This window comes from Chlorocebus sabaeus, chromosome 14 (genome assembly GCF_047675955.1).
Source record: "Chlorocebus sabaeus isolate Y175 chromosome 14, mChlSab1.0.hap1, whole genome shotgun sequence".
NCBI lineage: Eukaryota > Metazoa > Chordata > Mammalia > Primates > Cercopithecidae > Chlorocebus > Chlorocebus sabaeus.
Window position 1 is genome coordinate 31,825,634 of NC_132917.1, and position 14,464 is coordinate 31,840,097.

Consider the following 14,464-nt stretch of genomic DNA (forward strand, 5'->3'; position numbering starts at 1 on the left):
TCTCCTAATGCTATCCCTCCCCCACTCATCCCACCTCACGACAGGCCCCAGTGTGTGATGTTCCCCACCCTGTGTCCAAGTGTTCTCATTGTTCAATTCCCACCTATGAGTGAGAACATGCGGTGTTTGGTTTTCTGTCCTTGCGATAGTTTGCTCAGAATAATGGTTTCCAGCTTCATCCATGTCCCTACAAAGGACATGAACTTATCCTTTTTTATGGCTGCATAGTATTCCATGATGTATATGTGCCACGTTTTTTAAATCCAATCTATCATTGATGGATATTTGCGTTGGTTCCAAGTCTTTGCTATTGTGAATAGTGCCGCAGTAAACATATATGATGTCTTTATAGCAGCCTGATTTATAATCCTTTGGGTATATACCCAGTAATGGGATGACTGGGTCAAATGGTATTTCTAGTTCTAGATCCTTGAGGAATCGCCACACTGTCTTCCACAATGGTTGAACTAGTTTACAGTCCCACCAACAGTGTAAAAGTGTTCCTGTTTCTCCACATCCTCTCCAGCATCTGTTGTTTCCTGACTTTTTAATGATTGCCATTCTAACTGGTGTGAGATGGTATCTCATTGTGGTTTTGGTTTGCATTTCTCTGATAGCCACTGATGATGAGCATTTTTTCATGTGTCTGTTGGCTGCATAAATGTCTTCTTTTGTGAAGTGTCTGTTCATATCCTTTGCCCACTTTTTGATGGGGTTGTTTGATTTTTTCTTGTAAATTTGCTTAAGTTCTTTGTAGATTCTGGATATTAGCCCTTTGTCAGATGGGTAGATTGTAAAAAATTTCTCCCATTCTGTAGGTTGCTTGTTCACTCTGATGATAGTTTCTTTTGCTATGCAGAAGCTCTTTAGTTTAATTAGATCCCTTTTGTCAATTTTGGCTTTTGTTGCCATTGCTTTTGGTGTTTTAGTCGTGAAGTCCTTGCCCATGCCTGTGTCCTGAATGGTATTGCCTAGGTTTTCTTCTAGGGTTTTTATAGTTTTGGGTCTAACATTTAAGTCTTTAATCCATCTTGAATTAATTTTTGTATAAGGCGTAAGGAAGGGATCCAGTTTCAGCTTTTTACATATGGCTAGTCAGTTTTCCCAGCACCATTTATTAAATAGGAAATCCTTTCCCCATTTCTTGTTTTTGTCAGGTTTGGCAAAGATCAGATGGTTGTAGATGTGTGATATTATTTCTGAGGGCTCTGTTCTGTTCCATTGGTCTATATCTCTGTTTTGGTACCAGTACCATGCTGTTTTGGTTACTGTAGCCTTGTAGTGTAGTTTGAAGTCAGGTAGCGTGATGCCTCCAGCTTTGTTCTTTTGGCTTAGGATTGTCTTGGCAATGCGGGCTCTTTTTTGGTTCCATATGAACTTTAAGGTAGTTTTTTCCAATTCTGTGAAGAAAGTCATTGGTAGCTTGATGGGGATGGCATTGAATCTATAAATTACCTTGGGCAGTATGGCCATTTTCACGATATTGATTCCTCCTATCCATGAGCATGGAATGTTCTTCCATTTGTTTGTGTCCTCTTTTATTTTGTTAAGCAGTGGTTTGTAGTTCTCCTTGAAGAGGTCCTTCACATTCCTTGTAAGCTGGATTCCTAGGTATTTTATTCTCTTTGAAGAAGTTGTGAATGGGAGTTCCCTCATGATTTGGCTCTCTATTATTGGTGTATAGGAATGCTTGTGATTTTTGCACATTGATTTTGTATCCTGAGACTTTGCTGACGTTGCTTATCAGCTTAAGGAGATATTGGGCCGAGATGATGGGATTTTCTAAATATACAATCATGTCATCTGCAAACAGGGGCAATTTGACTTCCTCTTTTCCTAATCGAATACCCTTTATTTCTTTCTCCTGCCTGATTGCCCTGGCCAGAACTTCCAACACTATGTTGAATAGGAGTGGTGAGAGAGGGCATCCCTGTCTTGTGCCAGTGTTCAAAGGGAATGCTTCCAGTTTTTACCCATTCAGTATAATATTGTCTGTGGGTTTGTCATAAATAGCTCTTATTATTTTTAGATACGTCCCATCAATACCGAATTTATTGAGAGTTTTTAGCGTGAAGCGCTGTTGAACTTCATTGAAGACCTTTTTTGCATCTATTGAGATAATCGTGGTTTTTGTCTTTGGTTCTATTTGTATGATGGATTACATTTATTGATTTGCATATGTTGAACCAGCCTTGCATCCCAGGGATGAAGCCAACTTGATTGTTGTGGATAAACTTTTTGATGTGCTGCTGGATTTGGTTTGCCAGTATTTTATTGAGGATTTTCGCATCGATGTTCATCAGGGATATTGGTCTAAAATTCTCTTTTTTTGTTGTGTCTCTGCCAGGCTTTGGTATCAGGATGATGCTGGCTTCATAAAATGAGTTAGGGAGGATTCCCTTTTTTTCTATTGATTGGAATAGTTTCAGAAGGAATGGTACCAGCTCCTCTTTGTACCTCTGGTAGAATGCGGCTGTGAATCCATCTGGTCCTTGACTTTTTTTTGTTGGTAGGCTGTTAATTATTGCCTCAATTTCAGAACCTATTATTGGTCTATTCCGGGATTCAGCTTCTTCCTGATTTAGTCTAGGAAGGATGTTTGTGTCCAGGAATTTATCCATTTCTTCTAGGTTTTCTAGTTTATTTGTGTAGAGGTGTTTATAGTATTCTCTGATTGTAGTTTGTATTTCTCTGGGATCTGTGGTGATATCCCCTTTATTGTTTTTAATTGCATCTATTTGATTCTTCTCTCTTTTCTTCTTTATTCGTTTTGCTAGTGGTCTATCAATTTTGTTGATCTTTTCAAAAAACCACCTCCTGGATTCATTGATTTTTCTGAAGGGTTTTTTTGTGTCTCTATCTCCTTCAGTTCTGCTCTGATCTTAGTTATTTCTTGCCTTCTGCTAGCTTTTGAATGTGTTTGCTCTTGCTTCTCTAGTTCTTTTAATTGTGATGTTAGGGTGTCAATTTTGGATCTCTGTTGCTTTCTCTTGTGGGCATTTAGTGCTATAAATTTCCCTCTATACACTGCTTTAAATGTGTCCCAGAGATTCTGGTATGTTGTGTCTTTGTTCTCATTGGTTTCAAAGAACATCTTTATTTCTGCCTTCTTTTCGTTGTATACCCAGTAGTCATTCAGGAGCAGGTTGTTCAGTTTCCATGTAGTTGAGCGGTTTTGAGTGAGTTTCTTAATCCTGAGTTCTAATTTGATTGCACTGTGGTCTGAGAGACAGTTAGTTGTGATTTCTGTTCTTTTACAATTGCTGAGGAGTGCTTTACTTCCAAGTATGTGGTCAGTTTTGGAGTAAGTGCGATGTGGTGCTGAGAAGAATGTATATTCTGTTGATTTGGGCTGGAGAGTTCTGTAGATGTCTATTAGGTCCGCTTGGTGCAGAGCTGAGTTCAATTCCTGGATATCCTTGTTAACTTTCTGTCTCATTGATCTGTCTGATGTTGACAGTGGGGTGTTGATATCTCCCAATATTATTGTGTGGGAGTCTGAGTCTCTTTGTAGGTCTCTAAGGACTTGTTTTATGAATCTGGGTGCTCCTGTATTGGGTGCATATATATGTAGGATAGTTAGCTCTTCTTGTTGAATTGATCCCTTTACCATTATGTAATGGCCTTCTTTGTCTCTTTTGATCTTTGTTGGTTTAAAGTCTGTTTTATTAGAGACTAGGATTGCAACCCCTGCTTTATTTTGTTTTCCATTTGCTTGGTAGATCTTCCTCTATACCTTTATTTTGAGCCTATGTGTGTCTCTGCATGTGAGATTGGTCTCCTGAATACAGCATGTTGATGGGTCTTGACTCTTTATCCAATTTGCCAGTCTGTGTCTGGTAATTGGGGCATTTAGCCCATTTATATTTAAGATTAATATTGTTATGTGTGAATTTGATCCTGTCATTTTGATGTTAGCTGGTTATTTTGTTCATTAGTTGATGCAGTTTTTTTCCTAGCATCAATGGTCTTTACAATTTGGCATGTTTTGGCGGTGGCTGGTACCGGTTGTTCATTTCCATGTTTAGTTCTTCCTGCAGCAGCTCTTGTAAGGTAGGCCTGGTGGTGACAGAATCTCTCAGCACTTGCTTGTCTGTAAATGATTTTATTTCTTCTTCACTTTCGAAGCTTAGTTTGGCTGGATATGAAATTCTGGGTTGAAAATTCTTTTCTTTAAGAATGTTGAATATTGGCACCCATTCTCTTCTGGCTTGTAGAGTTTCTGCTGAGAGATCCATCATTAGTCTTATGGGCTTCCCTTTGTGGGTAACCCAACCTTTCTCTCTGGCTGCCCTTAACATTGTTTCCTTCATTTCAGCCTTGGTGAATCTGACAATTATGTGTCTTGGAGTTGCTCTTCTCGAGGAGTATCTTTGTGGTGGTCTCTGTATTTCCTAAATTTGAATGTTGGCCTGCCTTGCTAGATTAGGGAAGTTCTTCTGGATAATATCCTGAAGAGTGTTTTCCAACTTGGTTCCATTCTCCCCGTCACTTTCAGGTACACCAATCAGACGTAGATTTGTTCTTTTCACAGAGTCCTATATTTCTTGGAGGCTGTGTTTGTTTCTGTTTACTCTTTTTTTCTCTAAACTTTTCTTCTTGCTTGATTTTATTCATTTGATCTTCAAATAACCTTGATAACCTTTCTTCCACTTGATGAAATTGGCTGCTGAAGCTTGTACATGCATCTTGTAGTTCTCGTGCCATGGTTTTCAGCTCCATCAGGCCATTTAAGGTCTTCTCTATGCTGTTTATTCTAGTCAGCCATTCGTCTAATCTGTTTTTCAAAATTTTTAGCTTCTTTGTGATGGGTTCGAGCATCCTCCTTTAGCTCGGAGAAGTTTATTATTACCAATCGTCTGAGGCCTACTTCTGTCAGCTCCTCAAAGTCATTCTCTGTCCAGCTTTTTTGGTTGCTGGCGAGGAGTTGTGTTCCTTTGGAGGAGAAGAGGTGCTCAGATTTTTAGAATTTTCAGCTTTTCTGCTCTGGTTTCTCCCCATCTTTGTGGTTTTATTTACCTTTGGTGTTTGATGATGGTGACCTACAGATGGGATTTTGGTGTGGATGTCCTTTCTGTTTGTTAGTTTTCCTTCTACTAGTCAGGACCCTCAGCTCCAGATCTGTTGGAGTTTGCTGGAGGTCCACTCCAGACCTTGTTTGCCTGGGTATCACCAGCGGAGGCTGCAGAACAGCAAATATTGCAGAACGGCAAATGTTGCTGCCTGATGCTTCCTCTGAAGCTTTGTTTCAGAGGGGCACCCGGCTGTATGAAGTGTCAATCAGCGCCTATGGGGAGGTGTCTCCCAGTTAGGCTACTCGGGGTTAGGGACCCACTTGAGGAGGCAGTCTGTCCATTCTCAGATCTCAGACTCTGTGCTGGGAGAACTCACTACTCTCTTAAGAGCTGTCAGACAGTGACCTTTAAGTCTGCAGAAGTTTCTGCTGCCTTTTGTTCAGCTATGCCCTGTCCCCAGAAGTGGAGTCTACAGAGGCAGGCAGGCCTTCTTGAGCTGCGGTGGACTCCACTCAGTTCGAGCTTCCCGGCTGCTTTGTTTACCCACTCAAGCCTCAGCAATGGCGGACGCCCCTCCGCCAGCCTCAATGCTGCCTTGCAGTTCGATCTCAGACTGCTGTGCTAGCAGTGAGCGAGGCTCTGTGGGCGTGGTACCCTCCGAGCCAGTCGCAGTATATAATATCCTCATGTGCCATTTGCTAAGACCACTGGAAAAGCACAGTATTAGGGTGGGAGTGTCCTGATTTTCCAGGTACCATCTGTCACGGCTTTCCTTGGCTAGGAAAGGGAATTCCCCAACCCCTTGTGCTTCCTGGGTGAGGCGATGCCTCGCCCTGCTTCCGCTTATGGTCCGTGGGCTGTACCCACTGTCCAACAAGCCCCAGTGAGGTGAACCCGGTACATCAGTTGGAAATGCGGAAATCACCTGTCTTCTGCGTTGCTCATGCTGGGAGCTATAGACTGCAGCTGTTCCTATTCTTACTTCTTGGAACTCTGCCTTCTTTATTCATATGTAATACAAAACTTCTAAGGTTTTTTTGTTTTGTTTTGTTTTGTTTTGTTGTTTTTGAGATGGAGTCTCACTCATTCGCCCAGGCTGTAGTGCAGCGGCGTGATCTCAGCTCACTGCAAACTCTGCCTCCCGGGTTCACGCCATTCTCTTGCCTCAGCCTCTCGAGTAGCTGGGACTACAGGTGCCCGCCACCATGCCTGGCTAATTTGTTTGTATTTTTAGTAGAGATGGGGTTTCACCGTGTTAGCCAGGATGGTCTCGATCTCCTGACCTTGTGATCCGCCCGCCTCGGCCTCACAAAGTGCTGGGATTACAGGAATGAGCCACTGCGCCCCGTCAAAACTTCTAAGGTTTTAATGGAGAAGAGATAGAGTAAAAGGATTTCTATGGACAGAAGAAACAGTTGTTCATCAACTCTTTCCCTTGTGGCTTCACGTCTCCCCTAAGGACTTCTCATGTTGGTTTGGTCTTACAGTATAGTCAGTGGCAGTTTTCCTCTTCCCATTCCTTTCTATGTCTGATTTAAAATGCCGTTTCAAGTATCAATATAAGTATTTTGCCTGTTTCTTTTAGCATGGCTATGAAGGGCTGACATTTTCAGAAGGCACTTACTGCAAAAAACAAAGAAATGGAAGAATCCATCACGTATATATAGTTAAGTTTCTAAAATATGTATTTGCAATCCCAATAGTTCTACTAGGATAAATAGCAAAAATTCTCCAGCCCTGAAGTGTTGGTCTGTCTTTCCTTTCCTTGTTATCTTGATTCTCTTTTACTTCATTTCACATGCTAGACCCCATCATGTTTTCCCACTGCATGCCCCACCCCACCCTCCAAAGAACATTCTCTTCCTGGGACTTGTTTGCAAAAAATTGAACTTTGTCTTGTTTCATATCCCTAGTACAAAGTTGAATATCCCTAATTTGAAACCTGAAATCCGAAATGCTCTAAAATTCAAAACTTTTTTTTTTTTTTTTTTTTTGAGACAAAGTCTTCCTCTGTCACTCAGGCTAGAGTGCAGTGGCATATTCTCAGCTCACAGCAGTCTCCGCACCCTCCCCCAACCCCGTCACCGTGGGTTCGAGTGATTCTCCCACCTCAGCCTACCGAGTAGCTGGGACTACATGCACCTGCCACCACACCCAAGTAATTTTTTGTATTTTAGTAGAGATGAGGTTTCACCATGTTGGTCAGGCTGGTCTCAAACTCCTGACCTCAAGTGATCCACCCGTCTTGGCCTCCCAAAATGTTGGGATTACAATCATGAGCCATTGCACCTAGCCAAAAATCCAAAACTTTTTGAGCACTGACGTGATGCTTAAAGGAAATACTCATTGGAGTATTCTGCATTTTGGATTTTTGGGTTAAGGATGCTGAACCAGTAGGTAAAATGCAAACATCGCAAAATCCAAAAAAATTTAAAAACCATAAACAGTTCTGGTCTCAACCATTTCTGATAAGGGATACTCAACCCATAATCTGTTCTTTTCTATTTTCTGGTTGGAAGGGCATATTGGCTTTATAGCTAATTTACACAGCATTGGTGTTTAATACACAGTGAGTCCAACTAGATCTCACTCAGACCTATTAATAGTTTATTAGTGTCGCTCACTTCTGGAACATTGTGTGATGTTTTACTTGGATGAGTTCTTTTACCTCTCTTGGGAAATAGTCATACCAAAGTCTGCTTATTACTACAATGTGTTATCTATTATACATTGTCCAATTTTCAACTCAAAATTACTAGACAGGCAAAGAAAAAGTAAAAGTATAACCCTTACTCAAGAAAAAAAGTGATCAGTAGAAACTATGAGTGGGCCCAGATGTTGGATTTAGCAAAGACTTCAAAGCAGCTATTATAATATGTTTAAAGAATTGAAAGAAAATATGGCATCAGTTATCAAACGGAAAATCTAAGCAGATGATATAAAAATAATATTCTAAAGTTGAAAAGTTTAGTTACTGAAATTAAAAATTTAAAGACAGCCTCAACAGCAGACTAGAGATAGCAAAAGAAAGATTCAGTGACTTTGAACCCAGCTCTGTAGAAATTACTAAACTGATGACTCTCACGTAGCAACCTTCACCTCTAGTTTGGTTTTATATACAACGTTTTAACTCTTTTTGCTATTTTTTCTCTTACTTTCTATGATGGAAACATTTTGTGCTTTGATTTTAATGGCTATATCACAGTTATATACATCTTTACAAACTCATCAAATTGTATACTTTATTTATATATTTATTTTTTGAGATAGGGTCTCACTGTATCTCCCAGGCTGGAGTACAGCTGAAATTAGCTGGGACTACTCGCGCCCAGCTAATTTTTGTATTTTTTGTAGAGATGGGGTTTCACCATGTTGGCCAGTCTGGTCTCAAACTCCTGGGCTCAAGCATTTCTCCCGCCTCAGACTCCCAAAGTGCTGGGATTATAGGTGTGAGCCACTATGCCTGGCTGGTATAGCTTGTTTTTTTTTTTTTTTTTTTTTGAGACGGAGTCTCGCTCTATTGCCTAGGGTGGAGTGCAGTGGCGCGATCTTGGCTTACCAAAACCTCCGTCTCCTGGGTTCAACCCATTCTCCTGCCTCAGCCTCCTGAGTAGCTGGGATTACAGGTGCATGCCATCATACCCAGCTAATTTTTGTACTCTTAGTAGAGATGGAGTTTCACCATGTTGGCCCGAGATTGTCTCGATCTCCTGACCTCAATCCACCCGCCTTGGCCTCCCACAGTGCTGGTATTACAGGCCTGAGCCACCATGCCCAGTCGATGGTATACTTTAAATGGATGTAATTCATTGCAGATTATACCTCAATAAATTTTTATTTAGTTTTTTGAGACTGAGTTGCTCTGTTGCCCAGACTGGAGTGCAGTGGCACGATTTCAGCTCACTGCAACCTCTGCCTCCTGGGTTAAAGCAATTTTCCTGTCTTAGCCTCCCCAGTAGCTGGAATTACAGGCGTGTGCCACCATGATCAGGTTGTTTTTGTATTTTTAGTAGAGATGGGGTTTTCACCATGTTGGCCCTGCTGGTGTTGAACTCCTAACTTCAGGTGATCCACCCGCCTCAGCCTCCCACACTGTTGGGATTACAGGCATGAGCCACTGCACCCAGCACCTATACTTATTTAGTTATATATACATATAGTTATTTTTAGTTTTATCAAAATACGTATATATAACTATGTACGTATAATTATTTTTAGTAATATCAAAAAACCATAGCTAACATTATGATTTAGCAAAATATTGTTTACCCCAAAGCCAAGTGTTATGTATTAATGATATTTTTTCCTTTTTGAGTTTTCTTCCCCACAGGTTTTCTGATCTTTTTTTTTTGTTCTCTAACTTTCTATTATAGCTATATACTCCTTTCTCTGTTTAATTTTCTTTTTAACTAGAAGACGTCCATTAGTAGTTCTTTTAATGAATATCTGTGGTTAAACTCTTAGTCTTTCCAGTGTCTGAAATATCCTCATTTTTTATGTGACAGGTTACTTTTCTCCCCTCAACATTTTGGACATACCTCATTTCCAACAGACATTTGTTACTTCTGTTAGAGTCTGCTGTCATTCTCATAATTGTTCCTTGTGGAAATGTCTATATATAAAATCTCAGAACTATATATTTTTAACATATACACATATATTTATTTTAAAATGTATAATTAAGTTATTATTAGTAGTAGTAGTTTTTTTTTTTTTTGAAGGAGCCTCCACCTCCCAGGTTCAAGTGATTCTCCTGCCTCAGCCTCCTGAGTAGCTGGGATTATAGGTGTGCACCACCATGTCTGGCTGATTTTTGTATTTTTAGTGGATACATGGTTTCACCATGTTGGCCAGGGTGGTCTCCAACTCCTGACCTCAGGTGATCCACCTGCCTCGGCCTCCCAAAGCGCTAGGGTTACAGGCATGAGCCACCACTCCTGGCCTTGTTATTATTGACTATTGTCACCCTGTTGCACTATCAACTAGTAGGTCTTATTTATTCTAGGACCTCGTTTTAAGGTATCCTGAATGTGGCTTTTTTTGTTTGTTTTTTTTTCTGAGACAGAGTCTCACTCTGTTGCCCAGGCTGGAGTGCGGTGGCGCGATCTTGGCTCACTGCAACCTCTGCCTCCTGGGTTGAAGCGATTCTCCTGCCTCAGCCTCCTGAGTAGCTGGGATTACAGGTGCATGCCACCACGCCTGGCTAATTTTTGTATTTTTAGTAGAGACGGGGTTTCACCATGTTGGTCAGGCTTGTCTCAAACTCCTGACCTCGTGATCCGTCCGCCTTGGCCTCTGAAAGTTCTGAGATTATAGGCGTGAGCCACCATGCCCAGCCCAATGTGGGTTTTTTTTTTTAACTTGAATTTTATTTATGCTTTCTGATTTTATAATAGTTAACTTGCAGTAAAAGTAAACTGGTTGTCTAAATAAATAAGCTGATTTCCTATACTAGTTTAGAGTCTTTGTTTTCTTAAACCGTATTAAGAGATTTGATTACAAAAGTAAAATTGAGGCTTTTGTCTTTTTTTTGGCCACTCTAATTTGCTGACTGACTTAACATTTGTCTTCACAGTAAACATTGTAAATAAACACTGATGTTTGTTGTGTAGTATATAAAAATATTATTTAGGAGTGGTGAGATTTAAACTTTTACAAACGTGTAATATATATAGTAGAGCAACACTGGACAAATAACCTTTTCAACTTAATCAGAGATGTTCTATAAATGTTCATTTACATATATACAGCACATACAATACTTGGCATATGTAAAAGCACATCTTTATGCTCTTTCAATTAAAATTGATTATTATTATTATTTTCTTTTGAGACAGAATCCCTCTCAATCACCCAGCTGGTGTGCTAGTGGTACGATCAGGGCTCACTGCAACTAGTTTTTCTGCCTCAGCCTGCTGGGTAGCTGAACTACAGGATGTGCCACCATGCCCGGCTAATTTTTGTATTTTTAGTGAAGAGGGGTTTCACCATGTTGGCCAGGCTGGTCTTGAACTCCTAACCTCAGGTGAGCTGCCCGCCTCAGCCTCCCAAACTGCTGAGATTACAGGCGTGACCCACCACACCTGGTCTAAAATTAATTACTTTTTAAGACCCTCTTGATGGGAACAGACTTTCATGGTATTTATAGTTATAATAGTTTGGAATCAAAGTAGTCGAGTGCTACTTTTTTCCCTCTGTACATCCTATCCCTAATGCCTTTATTATCTTTTGTTTCTTACTTGAGAGCTTTATTTGCTTCATAACTTTTTTTTTTTTTTTTTTTTTTTGACACGAAGTTTCACTCTGTCACCCAGGCTGGAGTGCAGTGATGCAATCTTGGCTTACTGCAACCTCTGCCTCCGAGTTCAAGTGATTCTCCTGCGTCAGCCTCCTGAGTAGCTGGGATTACAGGCATCTGCTACCACGTCTGGCTAAATTTTTGTATGTTTAGTAGAGACGGGGTTTCACCATGTTGGCCAGCCTGGTCTTGAATTATGGACCTCAGGTGATCCACCCACCTTGGTCTCCCAAAGTGCTGGGATTACAGGCATGAGCCACCATGCCTGGCGCTTTGTAACCTTTTTATATCATCTTCCTGTTCCCCAGAATGAAGTAGTTTCTTCTTCTTACAAATACTGTTTTTTGTTTTCTTTGTGTTTTGGGTTTTTTTTCTTTTTTTTTTTTTGAGGCAGAGTCTTTCTCTGTCGCCAGGCTGGAGTGCAGTGGTATGATTTCGGCTCACTGCAGCCTCTGGCCCCTGGTTCAAGTGATTCTCCTGCCTCAAGCCTCCCAAGTAGCTGGGATTACAGGCACAAATACTGTTTTTAATAAGAAAAGTAGAATAGGGACAGGCACAGTGGCTCACTCCTGTAATCCCAGCACTTTGGGAGGCTAAGGTGGGAGGAGTGCCTGAGCCCAGGAGTTTGAGACCAGCCTAGGCAACATAGTGAGACCCTGTTTCTACAAAAAAATTTTTTTAATTAGCCCGGTCTGGTGGTGTACAACTGTTGTCCCAGGTACTTGGGAGTTCGAGGTGGGAGGATGGATCTCTTAAGCCCAGGAAGATTAAGGCCGCAGTGAGCTGTGATCATGCCACTGCACTCCAGCCCGGGCCACAGGTTTCAAAAAGAGAGAAAATTAGAATATACATTAGGGAGAAAAAAACTAAATAACCATATTCCTATCTACCTAGTGACCACCCCTATGAAGACCCTGGTACGTGTTCTCATTGAAATCTTATTTTGAAATATTTTTGAATTTAAAAAATATTACCTTGGTTTTACAAGTGTTTGCTTGTCTTTATGTTCAGCTACAATTTTCTAATCACAATGGTTTTACTTTTTCCTTGTCAGAAAGTGGAGCTGTTCCAAAAAGAAAAGACCCCTTAACACACACTAGTAATTCACTGCCTCGTTCAAAAACAATTATGAAAACTGGATCTGCAGGCCTTTCAGGCCATCATAGAGCACCTAGTTACAGTGGTTTATCCATGGTTTCTGGAGTGAAACAGGGACCTGGTCCTGCTCCTACCACTCATAAGGTATTCTGGGACAGTAACTTTAATTGCTGTGTTTTTGCAAATATAAAAATTTTTAAGATACTATGCTTGCTTAAGTTGATTATAAGTACTTTAGAGAATAGATAAGCTTCCATAAAGTTAATTTTTTTTTTTTTTTTTTTTGAAACTGTTGTTGCCCAGGCTGGAGTGCAATGGTGCGATCTCGGCTCATTGCAACCTCTACCTCCCAGGTTCAGGCGATTCTCAGCCTCTCAAGTAGCTGGAATTATAGGCATGCGCCACCACGTCTGGCCAATTTTGTATTTTTAGTAGAGACGGGGTTGCTCCATGTTGGTCAGGCTGGTCTCGAACTCCCGACCTCAGGTGATCCACCCACCTCAGCCTCCCAAAGTGCTGGGATTACAGGCATGAGCCACCGCACCCAATCAAAGTTAATATTTTTTAAAATCCACAGAGCAACTTGCTCTAAAACTTTTTTTGGACCTCATTAGACATTTAATACCAAGTTTTGCTTACCCAGTCTGTTTTATATAATGCTGTATATTTCATTTTAAATTTATTTTTAAAATTATTTCAGTTGTAAATGTTTTATAGCAGTAACATACCTAGAGTTTTGTCATGACTCTAACAAGGGTTAAAATTTGTTTTTATTTTGTAAAAACTAAATCTCTGGATAAAATCCTCTATAACTGACTTAATGCCAAATATAGTTCTCTGGTGAATAGAGTTTTACCTTCAGGTAAATATACAATTTCTGGATTTTTATACTCTTTCTCCTGTTTTTAAAGCTTGAATTCTGTGAACTTTAAGGTCATTTATGAAAAGTGTAAATGTTATGTTGTATTTTCACATTAAAATTTTGTATCCTTTAAGGGCACTCCAAAAACAAATAGGACAAATAAACCTTCTACCCCTACAACTGCTGCTCGTAAGAAAAAAGACTTGAAGAATTTTAGGAATGTGGACAGCAACCTTGCTAACCTTATAATGAATGAAATTGTGGACAAGTAAGTTTTGCCATCTAAATGTTTTATAGTTTTTATGTTTTAATTTTACTTAGAAAACATGTCAGGAGTGAAATAGATAATAAATACCTTGTCTGGTTTACATACTTAATTTTTATGATAGTTTTCAATTATCAATGTAGAAACCATTGCTTTACTGATTTAACTGTAGTTTAACAGTTAACATAAAAATAACTATATGTCATAGGGCTTAGGCTTCATCTTGTAATAACTGGGTCCTGTTTGTATTGTAAAACTAACTGAGGTCTTGTTTCTTAGTGGAACAGCCGTTAAATTTGATGATATAGCTGGTCAAGACTTGGCAAAACAAGCATTGCAAGAAATTGTTATTCTTCCTTCTCTGAGGCCTGAGGTAAGAACTTTATATTATTATTTTTCTATAATACCATCTGTTACCAAATCCACAGTAGCAGTAGTAGTAAAGAAATACTTGAGCTATACTAGAATAATTCATTCATATAAGGTAACAGTAGATTTAATGTTTTAAAAAAGACGAAACATTAACAATTGATGTTGAGAAGTTATTACAGAATAGGAAAATGGATATGAGTTCCTAATTTCCAATCCTTTTATATTTTTAGGGAAAGTGGGTAGTATGGTATAATTTTGTTTTGTTTTGGAGATGGAGTCTCATTCACTGTGTTGTCCAGGCTGGAGTACAGTGGCATGATCTTAGCTTACTGCAACCTCTGCCTCCTGGGATTCAAGTGATTCTCCTGCCTCAGCCTCCCAAGTAGCTGGGATTACAGGCATGTGTCACTATGCCCAGCTAATTTTTGTATTTTTAGTAGAGATGGGATTTTGCTATGTTGGCCAGGCTGATCTTTCACACCTGACATCAAGTTACCCACCCACTTCGGCCTCGCAAGTGTGCACCACTACATCTGGCCAAATTTTGATATCAA

General features: G+C 40.0%; 1 protein-coding gene across 4 annotated transcripts in view; it reads left to right on the forward strand.

Moving 5' to 3' along the window:
• The window catches only part of SPAST (spastin), a 90,009-nt gene that overhangs the window by 35,935 nt on the left and 39,610 nt on the right, over positions 1 to 14,464 (forward strand). For all 4 annotated transcript variants that reach the window (XM_007971017.3, XM_007971018.3, XM_038006759.2 and 1 more), the window contains 3 exons: positions 12,368 to 12,555; positions 13,408 to 13,541; positions 13,818 to 13,911. In XM_007971017.3, coding sequence (XP_007969208.1) covers positions 12,368 to 12,555; positions 13,408 to 13,541; positions 13,818 to 13,911 — 416 coding nt within the window. The remainder of the gene's footprint in view (positions 1 to 12,367; positions 12,556 to 13,407; positions 13,542 to 13,817; positions 13,912 to 14,464) is intronic.